The following is a 21,410-nucleotide window of genomic DNA, read 5'->3' as shown; positions in this document are numbered from 1 at the left end:
AATGGGCAACTGGAAGGGTGAGCACTTCAGGAGTGGCTCTGCAGTGCAAACAGTGACGTGGGGCGAGAAATGTTCAAAACAGACCCTCACAGTGCAAAAAAGGCTTTGCCTATCTGAGTTTCTATGAAAAGACAGATTTGTATCAGGGCAAGCTAGTTTAGGAATAAACTGTTTTTCAGAAAGGGCTGGTCAAAATTTCCAGAGAATGAATGAGCAAGGCTGATGAAGGCCAAGATCTGGGATCTCTTTCATGGCCCCGAGAGTGGCAAGCCCTTCTGGAGGCCCCGAGTCATGGAGTGAAGCTCGCTGGGGATGATGCTGATGACTTTGTAATCTGGGGCCAGCACACCTTGAGGACAAAGGCTGGCAAGGGCAGAGACAAAGACCCAGAAAAGTAACTTGGGTTTTCAGGGCTGACCCCGGGGCAGCAGCGGGGCTTAGGCCTGAGTGGTGGCAGTTCCTCCTTAGCCGCTCCTGGGCCCTGTGCTCCAGAGCCTATTAACACAGGCTCACAAGGGCATGCTGAGGCTTCCCAGCGATGTTAGACACATTGTTTTGTTTCTTTTGCAGGGGTGTGTGTAATTCAAATCTTAGATCAAAGTATTTTGAAGTAAAGGGGGCATGTTCAATCATGCGGCAGAACTTTCTAGAAGTCCTCTCCTCCACCTCTGAGCCAAAGTGGCTCTTGAGGAAGCAATCCCCACACTGGGCCTAGCAGGCTCTCTCATGAGGGGCTCTAGGTACTTTCCAATGGAAATCAAAGGGCCTTTCTCTCAAATTGCAGCAGTACCCATTACCGTGCTCAACGAGACAAAATCTAGGTCTGGGAACTGCCCCCGCTGCAGGGATCCTCCTCCAGGGAAGGTGTGGTGCAGGAAGGCTGCCTGAGGCTCTGCTCAAGCCCTCCTTCCTCTGCTATCACACCTCAGCCACACAGCCCTTCTCTCTGCTCCTTTGCTGCGACAGACCCTCACACTTCCTGGTGGCTCTGAATGGCTGGCCCTTGTTCAGCATTCAATTGTCTGCTTAACTGTCACTCTCTTCCCAGGCCACCCGCCATGCCAGTGTGGGGACATTTTACTGTTTTACTCTCTTCACTGTTCTCATTACCGAGTCTCTCTGGTTTGCTCACTGGATTATGATGCGTCTTTGCCTTTTCCTCCTAGAGCAGATGTGGGAACAGTGTCCCAGGCCTGTCCCAGGCCTGGAGCCGGCTGGCGCACAGCGGGGACTGGCCCTGCAGCTGCGGATTCACGAGTCATGCATGTGGCTCACTTGCCCACTGGGAGGCTCTTGAGCAGGAGTTTTTGCAGATGCTAGAAGCTCTTTTTCTCCCCAAGACAGTCTGCCTTACCTTTTTTAGTCCTTCTACTTGCTGTAGCTCTGCTCGGAGTAGAGAGGAAGTGTCTTTCTCATGCTGTAATTCTCGCTGAAGAGCCTGTCTTTGCTCTTTTTCTGATTTCAACTCTTTCTCTAGACTTGAGCTGTTTTCGCAAAATGAACTTGAGTTAGTCTCAATGAGAGATTTTCATGGAGGTCCACAATCCACAACCCAGGTCACCACTCAAGAAACGGGGGATTCACAGGAATCTGAACTGCCACGTGAGCATCTAGACCTTTCAACAAGCATGGAAATAAGGTTCCCTCTCTCGCAGGGCCATCTGCACCTCCATAGGAAAGACCAGGAACATGTCATGGAAAGCAGGCACAGGCACACACTTGACAGTTATGCGAATGGAGAGGGAGGAAAAGAGCTCTAACACTTGGGGTCACACACACAGAACCCTCTACTGAGATGGACACCTGAGGAAAAGAGACGTTTATTCTGCAACATTTATCTTGCTTTTTCCAACCCAGAGCCAGCTGACAATGGGGAGGATATTGGGGGGTTGGGGGCAAATAGAAAGCTACAGAGGGGTAGGAAGTGAACCGCAGCTAAATCCTGATGCCCTTCTCACCAGCTGAGTAGCCCTGGGGACTATACTGAACCCCCTGCAATCGTTTTTCTCATTCGTGAAACAGGGAATAGACGTCTCTTTTCTCATCTGAATCCTAGCTTTGCAGGGGCCACCTCTGAAGTGGACACTGGGACGCTGCCCCAATTGGGAGATGGCCTTCCCAGTCCTTCCCGCACCGCTCAGCCACCTGCTGCCGCCAGGGCTCCTACCACTGCTCGAGCAGCTGGGAGAGCTGTTGCTGCAGAGCGCTGCTCCTCCCGCCGAGCTCCTGCTGCAGCTTGTGGCTCCGCTCCTCGGCCCCCTGCCTCGCCCTCTCTGAGTGCTGTAACCTAGACCAAATGAACCAAATCTTTGTAAGGAAAGGATCATTCCTCACATTTACCATATAATTTTTGCATATTCTTGCTGGCTTTCTTTTACATTTAAAAATTAATATATGGTAAAATTGACTCCTTTTTGTGAATAGTTCCTAGAGTTTTAGCACAGGCATAAGTTCATGTAACCATTACTACAATCCATTCTACCAGGTGATACAGAATAGTTCCATCACCCCACAAAACACCTTGGCACTGCCCCTCTGAGTCACACCTTCTCTCCACCCCTAATGTCATATACATGAAATTATACTTCATATAACCTTTTGAGACTGGCTTCTTTTAGCATGTCTTTGCAGTCAATCCAAGTTTTCGTGTGTATCAGTGGTCATTCCTTTTTATGGCTGAGTAGAATTTCATTGCATAGATGTACCAGTTTATCCATTCATTTGATGAAAGATATCTGAGCTGCTTTTAGTTTTTGGCAATTATGAACAGAGCTGCTATAAGCATTTATGTACAGGTTTTTGGGTGAACATGAGTTTTCATTTCTTTTGGGCAAACAGCCAGGAGTGGGATTATTGGGTCATATGGTAAGAGTATGTTTGGCTTTTTAAGAAACTGTTTTCCAAAGTGGTTGTACCATTCTGCATTCCCACTGGTAATGTATGACTGTTCCAGTTGCTTTGTAGCCTCTCCAGCACCTGGTACTGTCATTATAAAAATATGTAGCTGTTCTAATAGGTATGCAGTGGCATCTCATTGATTTTAACATGCACTTCCCTAATGGCTAATGATGCTGAACATCTTTTTTTATTTTTTAACTCAAGTATTGTTGGTTTACAATATTGTATTAGTTTCAGGTGTACAGTAATTTGGTTATACAATACATATATATATATATATATATACACACACAGCTGTATTCTTTTTTTCCAATTCTTTTCCATCATAGGTTATTATAAGATATTGAATATAGTTCCCTGTGCTACATAGTAAATCTCTGTTGTTTATCTAGTTTATATATGGTGGTGTATATCTGTTAATCCCATACTCCCAATTTATCCCTCCTCCCCTTCCCCTTTGGTAACCATAAGTTTGTTTTCTAAGTCTGTGAGTCTCTTTCTGTGCTGTAAATAAGTTCATTTTTATCATTTTTAGATTCCACATGTAAGTGATATCATGTATTTGTCTTTCTCTGCCTGACTCACTTACACTTGGTATGATAATCTCTAGGTTCATCCATGTTGCTGCAAGTGGCATTATTTCATTCTTTTTTATTGCTGAGTAATATTCCATTGTGTGTGTGTGTGTGTGTGTGTGTGTGTGTGTGTGTGTGTGTATATGTATCTCACATCTTCTTTATCCATTCATTTACTGATGGACATTTAGGTTGCTTCCATGTCTCAGCTACTGTAAATAGTAGTATTGCTATCAACATTGGGGTGCACATATCTTTTGAAATTAGAGCTTTCATCTTTTCTGGATATATGCCCAGAAGTGGGACTGCTGGATCATATGGCAACTCTATTTTTAGTTTTTTAAGGAACCATCATATTGTTTTCCATAGTGGCTGCACCAATTTATATTCCCACCAACAGTGTACGAGGGTTCCCTTTTCCTCACACCCGCTCCTGCATTTATTTGTAGACTTTTGATGATGGCCATTCTGACAGGTGTAAGGTAATACTTCATTGTAGTTTCAGTTTGCATTTCTCTAATAATTAGCCATGTTGAGCATCTTTACATGTGCCTATTGTCCTACTGTATGTCTTCTTTGGAGACATGCTTACTTAGGTGTTCTGCCCATTTTTTGTATTGTATTGTATTGTATTATATTGTATTTATTTATTTACGGCTGTGTTGGGTATTTGTAGCTGCGCACGGGCTTTCTCTAGTTGCGGTGAGTGGGGCTACTCTTTGTTGTGGTGTGCGGGCTTCTCATCATGGTGGCTTCTCTTGTTGTGGAGCATGGGCTCTAGGTGCGTGGGCTTCAGTAGTTGTGATACATGGGCTCAGTAGTTGTGGCTCCCAGGCTCTAGAGCGCAGGCTCAGCAGTTGTGGTGCACGGGCTTAGTTGCTCTGCAGCATGTGGGATCTTCCCGGACCAGGGATCAAATCCCTGTCCCTTGTATTGGCAGGTAGATTCTTAACCACTATGCTACCAGGGAAGTCCCTTCTGCTCATTTTTTGATTGTGTTGTTTCTCTGTTATTGAGTCATTTGAGGTGTTTGTATGTTTTGGAAATTAAGCCCTTGTCAGTTGCATCATTTTGCAAATATTTTCTCCCAGTCTGTAGGTTGTCTTTTCATTTTGTTTATGGTTTCCTTTGCTGTGCAAAAGTTTGTAAGTTTGATTAGGTCCCATTTGTTTATTTTTGCTTTTATTTCTTTTGCCTTGGGAGACTGACCTAAGAAACCATTGCTACAATTTATGTCAGAGAATGTTTTGCCAATGTTCTCTTCTAAGAGTTTTATGGTGTCACGTCTTATATTTAAGTGTTTAAGCCATTTCGAGTTATTTCTGTGTATGATGTGAGGGAGTGTTCTAACGTCAATGACTTACATGAGGCTGTCCAGCTTTCCCAACACCACTTGCTGAAGAGACTGTGTTTTCTCCATTGTATATCCTTCCCTCCTCTGTCAAAGATAAATTGATGTAGGTGTGTGGATTTATTTCTGGGCTCTCTATTCCAATGATCCATATGTCTGTTTTTGTGCTAATACCATGCTGTTTTGACTACTATAGCTTTGTAGTATCGTTTGAAGTCTGGAAGGGTTATGCCTCCAGCTTTGTTCTTTTTCCTCAGGATTGCTTTGGCAATTCAGGGTCTTTTGTGGTTCCACATAAATTTTAGGATTATATGTTGTAGTTTTGTGAAAAATGTCATGGGTAATTTGATAGTGATCACATTAAATCTGTAGATTGCTTTGGGTAGTACGGTCATTTTAACTATATTAATTCTTCCAACCCTAGAGCATGGGATATCTTTACATTTCTTTGAATCATCTTCAATTTTCAATTTCTTTTATCAATGTTTTGTAGTTCTCTGCGTATAAGTCTTTCATCTCCTTGGTTAGGTTTATTCCTAGGTTTTGTTTTTTTTTTGATGCAATTTTCAACAGCTTTTTTTTTTTTTTTACTTTCTCTTTCTGACATTTCATTGTTAGGGTAAAGAAATACAACAGATTTCTGTATATTAATCTTGTATCCTGCTACCTTGACAATCTTTTCATGTGCTTATTTGCCATCCATATGTCCTGTTTGGTGAAGGGTCTGTTTAAGTCTTTTGTCCATTTAAAATTTTTATTTATTTATTTATTTAAGGCTGCACTGAATTTTAGTGTGGCACGCAGGATCTTGTAGCTGCAGAATGCGGGCTCATAGTTGTGGCATGCAGGCTTCTTAGTTGCGGCATGCATGTGGGATCTAGTTGCCCAATTGATCCCTGGATCCCCAGTTCAATCCCTGGATTGAAACCAGGCCCCCTGCATTGGGAGCGTGGAGTCTCACCCACTGAACCACCAGGGACGTCCTCTGTCCATTTTAGATTGGATTGTTCGTGGAGTTCTGAGAGTTCTTTATGTATTTTGGATATAAGTCCTTTGTCAGATATGTGATTTTCAAATTTTCTCCAAATCTATAACTTGTCTTTTTATTCTCTTAAGTGTGTCTTCCACAGAACAAAGTTTTAAATTTTGATAAAGTCCAATTTATCAAGTTTTCTCTTAGGATCATGTTTTTATGTCATGTCTAAGAGCCCTCTGTCTAACCCAAGGCCACAAAGATTTTCTCCTATTTTTCTACTCATGTTGTGGAGCACAGGCTACTCATGTTGTGGAGCACAGGCTCTAGGCGCGCAGGCTCAGTAGTTGTGGCTCGCGGGCTCTAGAGCGCAGGCTCAGTAGTTGTGGCACATGGGCTTAGTTGCTCCACGGCATGTGGGATCATCCTGGGCCAGGGCTCGAACCTGTGTCCCCTGCATTGGCAGGCGGATTCGTAACCACTGCGCCACCAGGGAAGTCCTAACCTGATATTTAAATCTGAGCTCAGTTTTAAGTTTTACATGTAGATTTATGATCCATTTTGAGTTAACTTTTGTTTAAAGGTGTGAGGTCTAAATTGAGGTTCATTTTTTGGTGTATGGATATCCAATTGTTCCAATATCATTCACTGAAAAGATTATCCTTTCTCCATTGAACTACCTTTGCACCTTTGTAAAAAAATCAGCCACCTGTATTTGTGCGAGTCTATTTTTTTTTTTTTTTTTTTGCGGTACGAGGCCTCTCACTGTTGTGGCCTCTCCCGTTGCAGAGCACAGGCTTCGGACGTGCAAGCTCGGCGGCCATGGCCCACGGGCCCAGCCGCTCTGTGGCATGTGGGATCCTCCCGGACTGGGGCAAGAACCCGTGTTCCCTGCATCAGCAGGCAGACTCTCAACCACTGCGCCACCAGGGAAGCCCTGTGCGAGTCTATTTTTTGACCCTATTCTGATCCCCTACTGACCTGACATTTACTTATTTTAAAAATTTTTATTTTTTGGTGCGGCATGCAGGATCTTACTTCCTCAACCAGGGATTGAACCCGTGCCCACTGCAGTGGAAGCACAGAGTCTTAACCACTGGACCACCAGCGAAGTCTCTGACCTGATATTTGTTTATTTATTTAAATTTATTTATTTTTTAAAAATTATTTATTTATTTATTCTTTTGGCTGCGTTTGGTCTTCATTGCTGTGCGCAGGCTTTCTCTAGTTGTGGCGAGCAGGGGCTACTCTCTGTTGCAGTGAGTGGGCTTCTCATTGTTGTGGCTACTCATGTTGTGGAGCACAGGCTCTAGGCGCGCAGGCTCAGTAGTTGTGGCTCGCGGGCTCTAGAGCGCAGGCTCAGTAGTTGTGGCACATGGGCTTAGTTGCTCCACGGCATGTGGGATCATCCTGGGCCAGGGCTCGAACCTGTGTCCCCTGCATTGGCAGGCGGATTCATAACCACTGCGCCACCAGGGAAGTCCTAACCTGATATTTAAATCTGAGCTCACTGGATAGTTCTAACCCCCTGAGAGGACAATGTGATGTAGCCCTAAGGTTGATTAAATGAATACATGCTTAGGCAAAGCTGGGGAATCCAGTCCCCTTGCTGGGGACCTGAAGGACAGTCATCCTAACTTGTCTGTACTTTTGAAATACTCTGAGTAAGTCCCCAGGCCCAAATAATGCCCAGCACCTTCTAGGGAGTATCTGCCGGGGGAAGTGTTTACCTTTCTTCCATTTGTTTCATGCTGGACATAACTTGATTGGTTTTTTCTTCAAAAGATGTGATGGCTTCATTCTTCTGTTGTAAACTGCTCTCCGCATTCTATAAAAGCAAGGAAAGAGGGTTATTTTCTGCTTCTCCCTCACCCCCCTGCCTGCTCTGGATTACAAGTGGGTTCAACTATTCTTGTACTTTTTTTATAACACTTTCAAGAGCGTTTCATTAATTGCTGCTCTTCCCCAGAGCCCTGGAAGACAAACTAGGCCAAGGCTCCCATGTCATCAACATAAAGAAAGGCAGAGGGGGAATTTCCTGGAGTTCCAGTGGTTAGAACTTGGTGTTTTCACTGCTGTGGTGCAGGTTCAATCCCTGGTTGGAGAACTAAGATTCTGCAAGCCAGCCGGCCAAAAAAAGAAAAAAAGAAGAAAAAAAAAAAGGCAGAGAGGGAGATACTGAAGCCCTCTGTTTGAATAGTCCATGCCCCTTTTTGAAAAGGAATTTCAGAGTCGGATCTGACTCAATGTTACTGAGTCTTCTCATGTGTCAGGCACATCCATGAGTTCACCTGACTCTTGCAGAGTTCTCATGGTGGGCATTGTTAGCCCCCACTTCTCTGAGCAAGAGAGGGAGGCTCAGAAATAGAAAGCACCTGGGAAAAGGTCTGAGCACAAATATGGTGCAGCTGGGTTCTTACTCACAACCATGTGACTTTCTGAGTCCAGGCTTTTAACCATGGCAGATGCTGAGTGACTAGGAGGCAGCAAAAGAGCAACATGTTTCTGTGTGCCTACTAGAGACACTCTTAAAATACAAGGATACAGAAAGGCTGAAGACAGAAAGAAGTCCTGATAAATTCTTAAAAATATATAGACTGTAGTGTCTGGCTTTAAAGTAATAAAACTAGACATAAGGAACAAAAGAATAGCTAAACACCTCATATCTGGAAATGGAATAGCATATTACTAAAAACTATTGAGGTAAAAAAAAAAAAAGAAAAAGAAACCAGAAGAGAGATTATGAAATACTTAGAGCTGAAAGACAATGAAAACACTCTGCAATATTTTACTATATTGAAGATGCACCCTAATTTTATATACCACTATGAAGGAAAAGACTGCTACTTGAAACATGTCATGCCATTGACCATAAGATGCATCTTGATTTCAGAGATGACAAATGTGAAAAACATGCTTTTTAGGTGAAATACTTCCATCAAAATTTGAGGGCCATAGTTAAAGCAGTACTTGTGGGTAATTTTTAATTTTAAATAAAATGTTTAATGAAATTAAAAAAGATAAAACAGATGAGCTAAGCATGCATTTCAGAAGTTGAAAATGAGCCACAGAACAAACCCAAAGAAATAAGAAAGAAAATAATAAAAGTGAGGGTAGAAATCAATGAAAAAGAAATAATAACAATACACAATAAAGAATATTAGAAAAAAAGCTGGTTCTCTGAAAAGATTATGAGGACAGACACACCTCTGGCAAGACCAGATAAGGAAGAAAGACAAAAAATGCAAAAAGAAAATGCTGAATAAAAGAGGTTTAGAAATTCTGCAAAAGAATGTTATAAACAAAAACATTTGAAAATCTAAACAAAATAAGATACATTTTGGAAAAAAAATATACCAAAATTGGTCTGAGAAGAAATGGAAAATATGAATAAGCCAGTAAACATTCAATAAATAGAAAATGGTAGTCATAGTCTCTCTGCCCAAAAAGCCCAGACCAGATGAATCCTACAACATGGGTGGGTTCTCAAAACTTTTGGAGAGTAGACACTTTCTATCTTACAAGTGTTATTTCAGAGAAAGAGAACAAGAAACCTTATTTTATAGTACCAGTCCAACCATGATTCTGAAGCCAAATAAGGCTAGTAAAAGGAAAGAAAGAGGTCTGTCTCCTACATAAACACACAGATTATATATAACATATTGGCTAACTGAGTCAAGAGTATATTTAAATATATCACAATCAAGCAGGAATCCAGGAACATAAATGTATAAATTGCCACATAAATAAGGGAGAAAAAGAACAGGACTATCACAACAGATAAAATGCAAAAAAGCCCAAAACATTTAATAAGGTTCAATATTTATTTATGAGGAAAACTCTGAGCAAACAAGAAATAGAAAAGAACTTCCTTAACTAAGTAAAGTTTATATATCTACCATCTAGTAAGCATTATTCTTGATGGAGAAATTTTTACATGCATTACTTTTAAGATCAGGACCACAAATCTGCTTACTATTCCAACTACTGTTTAATGTAGTCATGGAGGTCCTGGCCAATGCTAAAATAAACAAAAAAGAATGAGGTGTACAAAACCTGAGAGTGAAGAAATTAAACTGTCTTTATTTGCCTATGATATGATCAATTACATCTAAAATCAACAGGATTAATAGACAAACTATTAGAACTAGGTGGTGAGCAAGGCTGTCAAACACAAGATCAACCTATAAAGCACAAAAGCACTTTTCTACATCAGCAAGACCTCACTAGGGGATGCAGCCAAAGTAAGGCACCCAGCACACTAGCAACAAGAACTAGACAGAATTGAGGAGTTCACCTAGAGAAAATGCAACTCTTACAGAAGAAAAAGGACAAAAAGAGAGTAAACTATAAATTCAATGCAATTCTCATGTAAGAAATTCAGCTGGATTTTTTAAAAAGGAAATTTATACCTTATTCTAAAATTGTTATCAAGAATCAGACTATACTACAAAGCTACAGTAACCAAAACAGCATGATACTGGCACAGAAACAGCACATAGATCAATGGAACAGGATAGAAAGCCCAGAAATAAATCCAAGCACTTACGGTCAATTAATCTACAGCAAAGGAGGCAAGAATATACAATGGAGAAAAGACAGTCTCTTCAGTAAGTGGTGCTGGGAAAAGTGTACAGCTACATGTAAAAGAATGAAATTAGAACATTTTCTAACACCATATACAAAAATAAACTTGAAATGGATTAAAGACCTAAATGTAATACTGGATACTATAAGACTCCTAGAGGAAAACATAGGCAGAGCACTCTTTGACATAAATCAGAGAAATATTTTTTTGGATCTGTCTCCTAGAGTAATGGAAACAAAAGCAAAAATAAACAAATGGGACCTAATTAAACTTATAAGCTTTTGCACAGCAAAGGAAACCATAAACAAAATGAAAAGACAACCTATGGAATGGGAGAAAACATCTGCAAATGATGTGACTGACAAGGGATTAATTTTGAAAATATACAAACAGCTTATACAGCTCAGTATCAAAAAAAAACAAACAACCAATCAAAAAATGGGCAGAAGACCTACATCAACATTTCTCCAAAGAAAACATACAGATGGCCAATAGGCACATGAAAAGATGCTCAACTTGCCTAATTATTAGAGAAATGCAAATAAAAACTACAATGAAGTATCACCTCACACCAGTCAGAATGGTAATCATCAAAAAGTCTGCAAATAATAAATCCTACACTGTTGGTGGGAATGTAAATTGGTGCAGCCACTGTGGAAGACAGTATGGAGGTTCCTTAAAAAACTAAAAATGGAATTACCATATGATCCAGCAGTCCCACTCCTGGGCATATATCCAGAAAAGATGAAAGCTCTAATTCAAAAAGATACGTGCACCTCAATGTTCACAGCAATACTATTTACAGTAACCGAGACATGGAAGCAACCTAAATGTCCATCAACAGATGAATGGATAGGGGCTTCCCTGGTGGCACAGTGGTTAAGAATCCGCCTGCCAATGCAGGGGACATGGGTTTGAGCCCTGGTCCGGGAAGATCCCACATGCTGCAGAGCAACTAAGCCCATTCGCCGCAACTACTGAGCCTGCGCTCTAGAGCTCACGTGCCACAACTACTGAGCCCGCGTGCCACAACTATTGAAGCCCGCGTGCCTACAGCCCATGCTCCGCAACAAGAGAAGCCACTGCAATGGGAAGCCCATGCACCGCAACGAAGAGTAGCCCCCACTCGCCGCAACCAGAGAAAGCCCATGCACGGCAACAAAGACCCAACGTGGCCAAAAATAAAAACAAAAAGTAAATAAATTTATATAAAAAAATAGATGAAGGATAAAGAAGATATGGTATTATATACATTGGAATATTATTCAGCCATAAGAAAGAAGGAAATAATGCCATTTGCAGCAATATGGATGGACCTAGAGATTATCATACTAAAGTGAAGTCAGACAAAGACAAATATCATGTATCACACATAGAATCTGAAAAAATGATACAAATGAACTTATTTACAACACAGAAACAGACTCACAGACGTAGAAAAGACACTTATGGTTACCAAAGGGGAAAGGGGTGAGGAGGGATAAATTAGAAATTTGGGATTAACAGATACACACCACTATATATAAAACAGATAAATAAGGACCTACTGTATAGCATAGGGAACTATATTCAGTATTTTGTAATACCCTATAATAGAAAAGAATCTGAAAAAGAATCACTTTGCTTTACACCTGAAACTAACACAATACTGTAAATTAATTATACTTCAATTAAAAAAAAAGAAAAAAAGGATAAACATTTACAAATAGATAAGTCAATCAAAAAAAGAAGAGGGAAAAAAGGGGGAAAGGTAGGTAGCCTTGACCTACGTTATGGGTCGAGTGTGTCCATCCCAAATCCATTATGTTGAAGTCCTAACCCCAGTACCACCCAGGATCTTATTTGGAAAACGGGTCACTCACTGCAGACATAATTAGTTAAGATGAGGTCACACTGGAGTAGGGTGGGCTCCTAATCCAATATGACTGGTGTCCTTTTACAAAGGGGAAATGTGGGCACAGGTATGCACACACAGGGAGAAAGCTGTGTGAAGATGAGGGCAGAGATGGAGGTGATAACTTCTCCAAGTGAAGGAAACCCAAATATTGCCAGCAACCACCAGAATCTAGGAGACGGATGGGACTGACTTCCTCACAGTCCTCAGAGGAAACCATTCCTGCCAACACCTTACTCTGAAACTTCTGGCCTCCAGTACTGTGAGATGGCAAATTTTTGTAAAGCCACTCAGTTTGTGGTACTTTTAAGCAGCTTACTATATGGAGAAAAAGAAAACTGGATCCCTAGGTAAGGCCATATACAAAGGTTAACTCTAGATACATTAAAAACCTAAATGTGAAAGGTTTAGACAACTAGTGTGGAATATCTTTGACACCTAGACATGAGAAAGAGTTCTAAAACAAAACCCCCAAACTTCAAACCATATGTGAAAAATCAACACATTAGACTACATCAAAAATAGGGACTTAAGGACAGTAGATGACACTAGGAGAAGATATTTACAATCTGTAAACCAGTAAAGGACTAAAATTTAGACCATACATGGAATTACTACTAATCAACAAGGAAAACATAGGAAACCCAAAAGAAAAACGGACAAAAAATATGAATAGGCAAGCCACAAAGAAGCATAAATGGCAACCAACATGAAGGGATGCTCAAGCTCACTAGACTGAGAAATGAATATTAAGTCAACTGTACCCTCGCAATACAGGCACCACAGGACACAGCTGGAGGGAGCGTGTGTTGGTGCAGCCCTTCTAGAAAGCAGTGTGGCTGGGCTTATGCAAACTAAGGACACAAAGGAGGAAAGGAAGTGTCTGGCTGGGAGGACACTACAATTATGTCTGCCAGAGAGATTTCAGAGGGAGATGGGTACACTAGCCGCCAAGGTGTCGCTTGTGCTAGCGCAGTGGAGGAAAACCGTTTGTCTGTCACCGGGGGAATGGGCAAGAAAACACAGTGGGTACAAACGCTGGGAAGCTAAACTGCACTAAGAAGCCAACAGCAGATATACATGAGGATGAATGTAGCACTGAGGGAGAAAAAGTAAGGAATAGAATGTGATCCACAGCACGGTACCACTTATGTAAATTAAAATTCATGTCCTCAAAATGATACATGTTTTAGAATGACAAATATAAATAAAAAGATAAACACTTAAGAATGCTGGCCTAGAGGAAAGAGGATGGGAGTCGGGGTGGGGGATAAAAGGAAATAAGAAAACAGGAAGGGTGTCTTATTATAGTGCCCCAAACAGAGGGATACGACTGACTCAACCTTCTGCATCTGAAGCCCAGAGGGAGAAAAGGGTATGAAGCCAGAATTCCAGCAGCACCAGAGACGGACTTGGGGGTGGTGCTTCCTCAGGGAACCCAATGTATGCTGTGCTGACTCAGCAGCCAGGGGTTTGGTGCTGTCAAAGCAGATGTTGTGACCCTTGTTAGTTATGGCAAACATTTAGTCAAACTGTCGCTTGCCCAAACTTGGAAGATGGAATCCACGCAACTGTGCCAGGGCTCCAGAATGCTAGGATGTGCAGTGGGGCTTGCCGTGTGAACAGGTGCTATAAGCAAGGGGTTTGCAGGGAGAGATGGACAGGGATACAGAGGCCAAAGGATAGAAAAGTCAACTGCTTCTGGACTCAGAAGGAAGAGAGAGGACTGAAGAGTGAGCCATATGGCCCTGTGACATCCTGCAGCGAAGATCAGAGTAGGCTGCTTTCCTCATGCCTCAAGCTGTTGTTCCAGATGACTGGTCACTGACATGAGAAAGACTGACAGAGCAAAGAAACGGAGCAGGTGTGGGAACTGTGTTTACTCATAACAGACTACGGTCATTGACACACGGATCAAGTGGATGCAAGCAGACCAGAGGCTGTGACAGAGGGAACCGGATTGTCCAAGAAACCACCAGTCTGGTCTGAAAAATATCTGACTGTTGGATCCCTTATACAACCTCCAGGCCAGTAGACTGACACTGGCAAGAAGCTGGCCGTCAAAGCTGTGTAGCCCACTCCATGGGAGCCCACTTCCCATCAGCCATTGAAGATGGTGGTCTCAGGGGCCACGGAGGTCAGCAGACATGCTCTCTAGAAGGCAGAAGCGGTAGCCAGACATGCTAAGAAATGGAGTCCTCAGTACCCCAGGCAGCCTTCACGGTTCCTGCCCAGAGGACGCAATGACCACTGAGGGCCAGGGACTGCCAGGTGTGTCCCTTGTTTCCTCTTTCCCAATAGGCATTTCATCATGGTTATCCTGTTTCTGCTCTACCAGTTCATCCTGGGCAGGACAGGCTAACGTGACTGACAGATAGTCTTCTAGTTGGAACACAGGCCCTATGGGCTTGAGGGAGAGTGCTGCCCATCACCCAGGGTTGTGGACTCTGAGGAAGCAGGGCTTGCCAGTAGCTCAGTGGGGTCGACTGTTGTAGTGACAACCACATCTACCCACACCTACTTTCCCCTTCACCTGGCCTGCAGCCCAGAAACAAGAGCCCCAGGCTCCCCTTGCAGCCAAGCCTGGCCATGCTGACTAGCCCTTTCCTATGTGATCGGAAGAAATGGTGGGTACAACTGCTGTCTCACTGTTTGAGAACAAATCCCTGGCTCTGGACTTTTGCTCTTCTCCCCACTTCTGCTGGCAAGAATGGTAACAACTCAAGTGGCCTTGAGAGCCGGAGCTGCCATTAGTCTGAATCCCTGAATGACCGTGGGGAGCAAAACTGCTGGTCTGTAATGCTTTAAGCTATTATAGTAGTTTAGTTTCCCCTAACACGTATTAACAGTATGTCTATATGCTGACCAAAACCAGAAGAAAACATGAAAAAATTAAAATAGATAATTTGTTGGGAGGGTAAAACTATTTTCTTCCTTTTCTCTTTTTGCTTCAATTTTCATTGTTGCAATTACAAAAATATTAATTACGTAATAATTTTTAAAAAGACGGACAAAATAGCACAGTTTATTTGTACCGTCTGCTCTCACATTATCTTTGACATAGATGTTACTACTAGTAAGACTGAAACCACTCTATGGAAAAGGAAGTGGGACTGTTTTGGCAATAAAATAGGAAAGAGAACGTCAAAAAAGGAAAAGCTTTGAGGACACAGAATGGTACCCTTCTGGGTAGCTTCTGGGCAAGAAAGTGTTGCAGTGTTTAGATGCTGTCTTTCAAACTCTGGCGTGACCGGTTCTTTCTGGGCTAGCTCCCCTTGACCACTCTGAAATGACGAGGGAGGTGATCTTGGAGACTCAGCAAGATTAACTTATTGGCAAAGCTTGAAAAGGCAATACTAACTAATATCCTTAATCCACTTCTCCATTTCTTGGGGCAAACAATTAGTACCTGAAGTAGACAGAAACAGACAGCAGGGGGACAGTGAACGTATGACAGGCAAAGTTCAGATTTAGATTCAAGAGACACAGTTCAGTTTTCAGCTCTATTTATTAGCTGTGCCACCAGGGACATGTGACTTAGCCGTTTGATTTTACCTTGTCACTTACATTTCCCCCCATTTTATAAACTTTTGTCAGGGATTGCTGGGAGACTCAAATAAAATAAATGCAATAACATGTAAGATGGCCTAGGACCAGGTCTGCAAATACTAGGCCCTCACAGATGTGTCTATTCTCTCCTTCTGCGGAAAGAATGACTGGAAAGGCAGCACGTGACAAGCTCTACCACTGTAGACAAGCAGCAGGAAACAGGGTTGTGATGTGGACATAAAGCCAAGTCCCACCTGAACTTTGTGAAACATCTGTAAGTTAATTGCTTTGACTTCCTCCAGCTGCTGGCGCAGGGCAACTAGAGTGTCCTGCTTCTCGTGAGTGTCCTTTTCTAGTAACTTCATTGCGATTTCCATTTCGGTTTTCATTCCAATTTGTAGCTCCAGTTCTTTTTCTAGTTCCTTAAAAGGACATTAATAAGGAAAATATTATTAAAGCACATCACAGAAATGAACTTAACTGATGTTGTATCTTGGGCAGAGCTGAAAATACAAACGGAAGGTCAGAATAGGTTAGGGAGATGCAGACAAGTCTGTCTGGAGCATAACTAGATTAAGTTTTCTCCCTTTCCTCATTTTACAATGAACACTGGCTCTGCATCAAGTCAACAGAAAGCAGGTAGGTGGCAATGAGGAATACTCCACGAGTATTTTTTTTCACATGTTAAAAACTTTATTTGCATAAAAACTCACTTGTTTTTAAAAGCAGGTTGAAGCATGTGTGTGCAAAGTGCTGACAGAAGTAACATAGAGGGAATAAACTGAGGAATCTTTCTGGTAACTCAGGCTCGCAAACTCACCAAACGGGCTTTCCTCTCCTCCTTCAGCTGCTTCCACACATCATTGTACATTTCATCCAGACCTTGCCGAGTCTGCTTGTAAGTCTCCAGCTCAACTTTTGTATCCTGTTTTGTTATCTGTGATCAAACAAGAGCACCAGAGGAATGGTTTGCTTACAGAAGCAAGCTAACTACAAAGTATTTAAAAATATAACATATATATATTTTTAAACAGCATAATTTCTATTTTTTTAAGAATAGAGAAAGGCTAAAATTTTGAAGGTATTTTGAAATATCTTTAAACATGAAGGGTGAGAGCAAGCCAATAGATTTTTGAAAAGGTAGGTGCAGAAAACAATTTAATTTTCTTTAAAATAGAATAGTCGTTCTGAGTGGGAAAGGTCCCCATTCAGTATTTATCTAGCACATTTTTAGCACTGGGTGAATTTTGAGATGAATCAGATATGGTCTCTACTCTCAAGTCATCAGGTGAGACAGCTGCAAGCCAGCAATTCTACACAACAGTAAGCGGATTCTATAATGGAGGGAGGTGCAAAGAGCTATGGAAACACGGGAGAAGGGTCCAGGCCGACTGATGGGTGCCAGAGGCAGCACCACAGGGGACCGGGCTCATGAGAGAAGCTGAAGAGGGAATAGGAACTTGCACTCACAAAGGCCCAGAGGCAAGGGAGCAGTGCACTTGGGAAACCCCAAGTGGTCCAGGTGGCCTGAGAGTGACACGGAAGGGCACTGCGGCAGGATTTTCTGGTGTCAAACAAGGCATCTTTGCACATTCTGGGCTTGAGATCTCTGATGGACATGTCTGAGTGGGGAACATGCCGCCCAGCTGCAAGGCCTACTTCTCACCTCTACGCTTTTTTCGCTTTTCTCACGAATTAATTCATTTTGTTCTCTTAATTGTTGCTGTTCTTCTTGAAGTGAACAAATTCGGTCTGTTGCAGCTGAAAGCTGATTAAGAAAGATTTTTAGATTTCTTAACATCAAAATGAATCTTACTGTTCAAATTAAAAGCTAACATTTGGCATCTTCACAATTGACAATGTATTTTCACATATGTGATATTTTATTTTTTATCCTTGTTTTGAATAGGTAATACATTCACATGGTTCAAAATTCCAAAGATATAAAAACATAAACAGTAAAATCTCTCTTACCCCTGCCCCTAGCCATCTCTGCCCTCCCTAGATATTCTTGTTTTACAAAAATGATAGCATACTACTTTATGTGGGCAAAGATTTATGGACACAAATTAGAAACAGCTTAAATGTCCAATACTAGAAATGGTTTAACAAATCACAGTAAAAGCATAAAACAGAAATATGTAGTTATTAAAATACTTACAAAAGCTTTTAATGACTTGAGAACATACTTATGATATAATAAAAATAAAAAAGCAGGTTATACAGTAAGTTCTCACGTCTAGTTTAAAGAAAAAAACTTAACTGTTAAAAATCATTAAGAAAAACAAAAACAAACAAACAAAAAAAGCTTAAGGAAAGATGGGGACTCTATATACAGCTGTCACTTAGCCAAGGGATTATGGGCTTTTTTCCCCCTGATACTTCATTCTTTTTAGTTTTTCTAGCCAATGAGCAAAAGGATATCTTATCATTAGAGAGAGAATTAAAGAAGCTGGGAGAGGAATCACAACCAAACCATTAAAGATGTGCCCGAGGAAAACATCTTCCTTGCCCTGAACAAGTTAACGTAGTTTAGGCTAAAGTGTACAGGAGCAGGTGCCTTCATGTACCTGCTGAGGAGAGGCTAGCAGGAGAGGTGAGTAAATACCCCAACCAACCTCTCCTTTCCCAGCCTCTGAGACAGCCTGGTGAGAGAAGGTGAGGCTGGAGAAGGAGAAAGAAGCCAGACATTTGCCCTCGATACTTGGCTGTGCTCTTAGCGTCATTCACTAATGGGGGGCCCTGAAGCACTGAACTCCTCACCTCCTCTTGGTCAACAGCATCTAGGTCCACTCAGACTCAGAACCCAGGACTGGGGTTTCTAAACATAACTGCTGTGCCCACGTAAGAAACTTTAAGGCTTGAAAGGAGGTGCTAGTTGCTGCAAGGGAAGAAGCAGGCAAAAACCATAAGCTAATTCCCATCCTACTCTCTGAAGACATAGAGAGCACACCCTGAAGTGAGAGATATACTTTTCTCTGAAGTACATTTTCTATTACATCTGTTTGCCTTTGAAGGAAAAATAAGCCAGTTGTTCAGTTTCAAAAGCTAAATTAGACTTTCATTCAAAGCATGTCACCTCCCCTCAGAATGGGAGAAAATATTTACAGATGAAGCAACTGACCAGGGATTAATCTCCAAAATATACAAACAGCTCATGCAGCTCAATATCAAAAAAACAACCCAATCAAAAAATGGGCAGATCTAAATAACATTTCTCCAAAGAAGACATGCAGATGGCCAAAAAGCACATGAAAAGATGGTCAACATCACTAATTATTAGAGAAATGCAAATCAAAACTACAATGAGGTATCACCTTACACTGGTCAGAATGGCCATCATGAAAAAATCTACAAACAGGGCTTCCCTGGTGGCACAGTGGTTGAGAGTCCGCCTGCCGATGCAGGGGACACGGGTTCATGCCCCGGTCTGGGGAGATCCCACATGCTGCGGAGGAGCTGGGCCCGTGAGCCATGGCCGCTGAGCCTGCGCGTCCAGAGCCTGTGCTCCACAGCGGGAGAGGCCACAACAGAGAGGCCCGTGTAACGCAAAAAAAAAAAAAAAAAAAAAAAAAAAAAAAAATCTACAAACAATAATTGCTGGAGAGGGTGTGGAGAAAAGGCAACCCTCCTATACTGCTCGTGGGAATGTAAATTGGTACAGCCACTATGAAGAACAGTATGGAGGTTCCTTAAAAAACTAAAAATAGAGCTACCATATGATCCAGCAATCCCACTCCTGGGCATATATCCGGAGAAAACCATAATTCTAAAAGATATATGTACCCCAATGTTCATTGCAGCATTACTTACAGTAGCCAGGACATGGAAGCAACCTAAATGTCCATCAACAGAGGAATGAATAAAGAAGATGTAGTACATATACACAGTGGAATATTACTCAGCCATAAAAAAGAACGAAATAATGCCATCTGCAGAAACATGGATTGACCTAGAGATTGTCAGACTGAGTGAAGTAAGTCAGACAGAGAAAGACAAATATCATACAATATTGCTTATACGTGGAATCTAAAAAAGGGTATAAATGAACTTATCTACAAAACAGAAATAGAGTTACAGATGTAGAAAACAAACTTACGGTTACCAGGGGGTAAAGGGCGGGGAGGGATAAATTGGAAGATTGGGATTGACATATACAAACTACTATATATAAAACAGATAACTAGTAAGGACCTTCTGTATAGCACAGGGAACTCTACTCATTACTATGTAATGGCCTATATGGGAAAAGAATCTAAAAAAGAGTGGATATATGTATATGTATAGCTGATTCACTTTGTTGTACACCTGAAACTAACACAACATTGTAAATCAACTATACTCCAATAAAAATTATATATATATAAAAAAAAGCATGCCACCTCATCTGGGAGAACAAAGAGTGAATCTGCTTTTCTAAAATCAACTAAGGGGACTTCCCTGGTGGTGCAGTGGTTAAGAATCCGCCTGTCAATGCAGGGGACACGGGTTTGAGCCCTGGTCCAGGAAGATCCCACATACCGCGGAGCAACTAATCCTGTGTGCCACAACTACTGAGCCTGCACTCTACAGCCCGCGAGCCACACCTACTGAGCCCGCTCACCACAACTATTGAAGCCTGCACGCCTAGAGCCTGTGCTCCACAACAAGAGAAGCCACCGCAATGAGAAGCCCCTGCATCACAACGAAGACTAGCCCCCGCTCGCTGCAACTAGAGAAAGCCCGTGTGCAGCAATGAAGACCCAACGCAGCCAAAAATAAATAAATAAAATAAAAAAATTTAAAAAATAAATAAAATAAAATCAACTAAGGTCTCCTTGAGTGCCTCCACATGCTAAGTGTTGGACAAGGCACATTTATATGGTATTAACCTAACTTAATCTTTACAATACTATTGTAAGTGTGTTGAATTATCACCCAATTTAGAGATGAGCAAAGTGAGGCCCAAAGGCCCACTCCACCCCCCAGGTGAATTCGAGTCCTTCAGCTCTAAGTGTGATGAAGTCTCTCCCATGAGGCCCATTTTTGAGTTTCTTTCTCCTGTTACAAATCTCAACTCCTCTCCTGAAAGCTGTTCAGGCCTGGCCCCTCAAGAGGGCGCAGGAAGTTTAAAGTGAGCTTTAAACTGGGTCCTCCGTTACAAAGGTGCGCTCTGTGACTCTCCTTTCGGCTGTAACCTGCCTCCACACCATGGTGGGGGGGGTCACTCTCCAGCCCCCCTCACAGCCCTCTTCCTTCCCAGTGAGACTTGGTGGGGAGGGTCGAGCAGCCAGGGACCGCTACCTGTGGAAAGCCTCAGAAAGGCTGAGCAACCCCCCTCCTGCTAACAGGAGACAAGATGTGTCCACCAAGGAGACTGCCGGGCAGCTGGCAGCAAGCTTTCTTCCTCAGCCTCAGCCCTCCTTCTTCCTGTCCTTTCATTCTCTCTCTTCCTAGTGAGAAAGCAGAGAAAGACCACACTGTGGGGAGACTGGTTCCAAGCTCCTGAGAGGCCGAGACACGGAAGGGGGGGCGAGGGTACTTTTACCCCATAAAAGAGCCTGTGCCTTCTGGGCAGCCGGGAGACACACTACGTCATAGGA

At 42.2% G+C, this 21,410-nt stretch overlaps 1 protein-coding gene across 2 annotated transcripts in view; it reads right to left on the bottom strand.

Moving 5' to 3' along the window:
- The window catches only part of RUFY1 (RUN and FYVE domain containing 1), a 47,194-nt gene that overhangs the window by 7,153 nt on the left and 18,631 nt on the right, over window positions 1–21,410 (bottom strand). For both annotated transcript variants that reach the window (XM_082836656.1, XM_082836657.1), the window contains exons 8-13: window positions 17,495–17,596; window positions 16,649–16,765; window positions 16,083–16,250; window positions 7,528–7,625; window positions 2,168–2,287; window positions 1,355–1,484 (exon numbers count right to left, since the gene is read on the bottom strand). In XM_082836656.1, coding sequence (XP_082692782.1) covers window positions 1,355–1,484; window positions 2,168–2,287; window positions 7,528–7,625; window positions 16,083–16,250; window positions 16,649–16,765; window positions 17,495–17,596 — 735 coding nt within the window. The remainder of the gene's footprint in view (window positions 1–1,354; window positions 1,485–2,167; window positions 2,288–7,527; window positions 7,626–16,082; window positions 16,251–16,648; window positions 16,766–17,494; window positions 17,597–21,410) is intronic.

This window comes from Leucopleurus acutus (assembly GCF_964270905.1).
Source record: "Leucopleurus acutus genome assembly, chromosome: 3".
NCBI lineage: Eukaryota > Metazoa > Chordata > Mammalia > Artiodactyla > Delphinidae > Leucopleurus > Leucopleurus acutus.
This window is presented reverse-complemented; position numbering and strand designations above follow the sequence as displayed.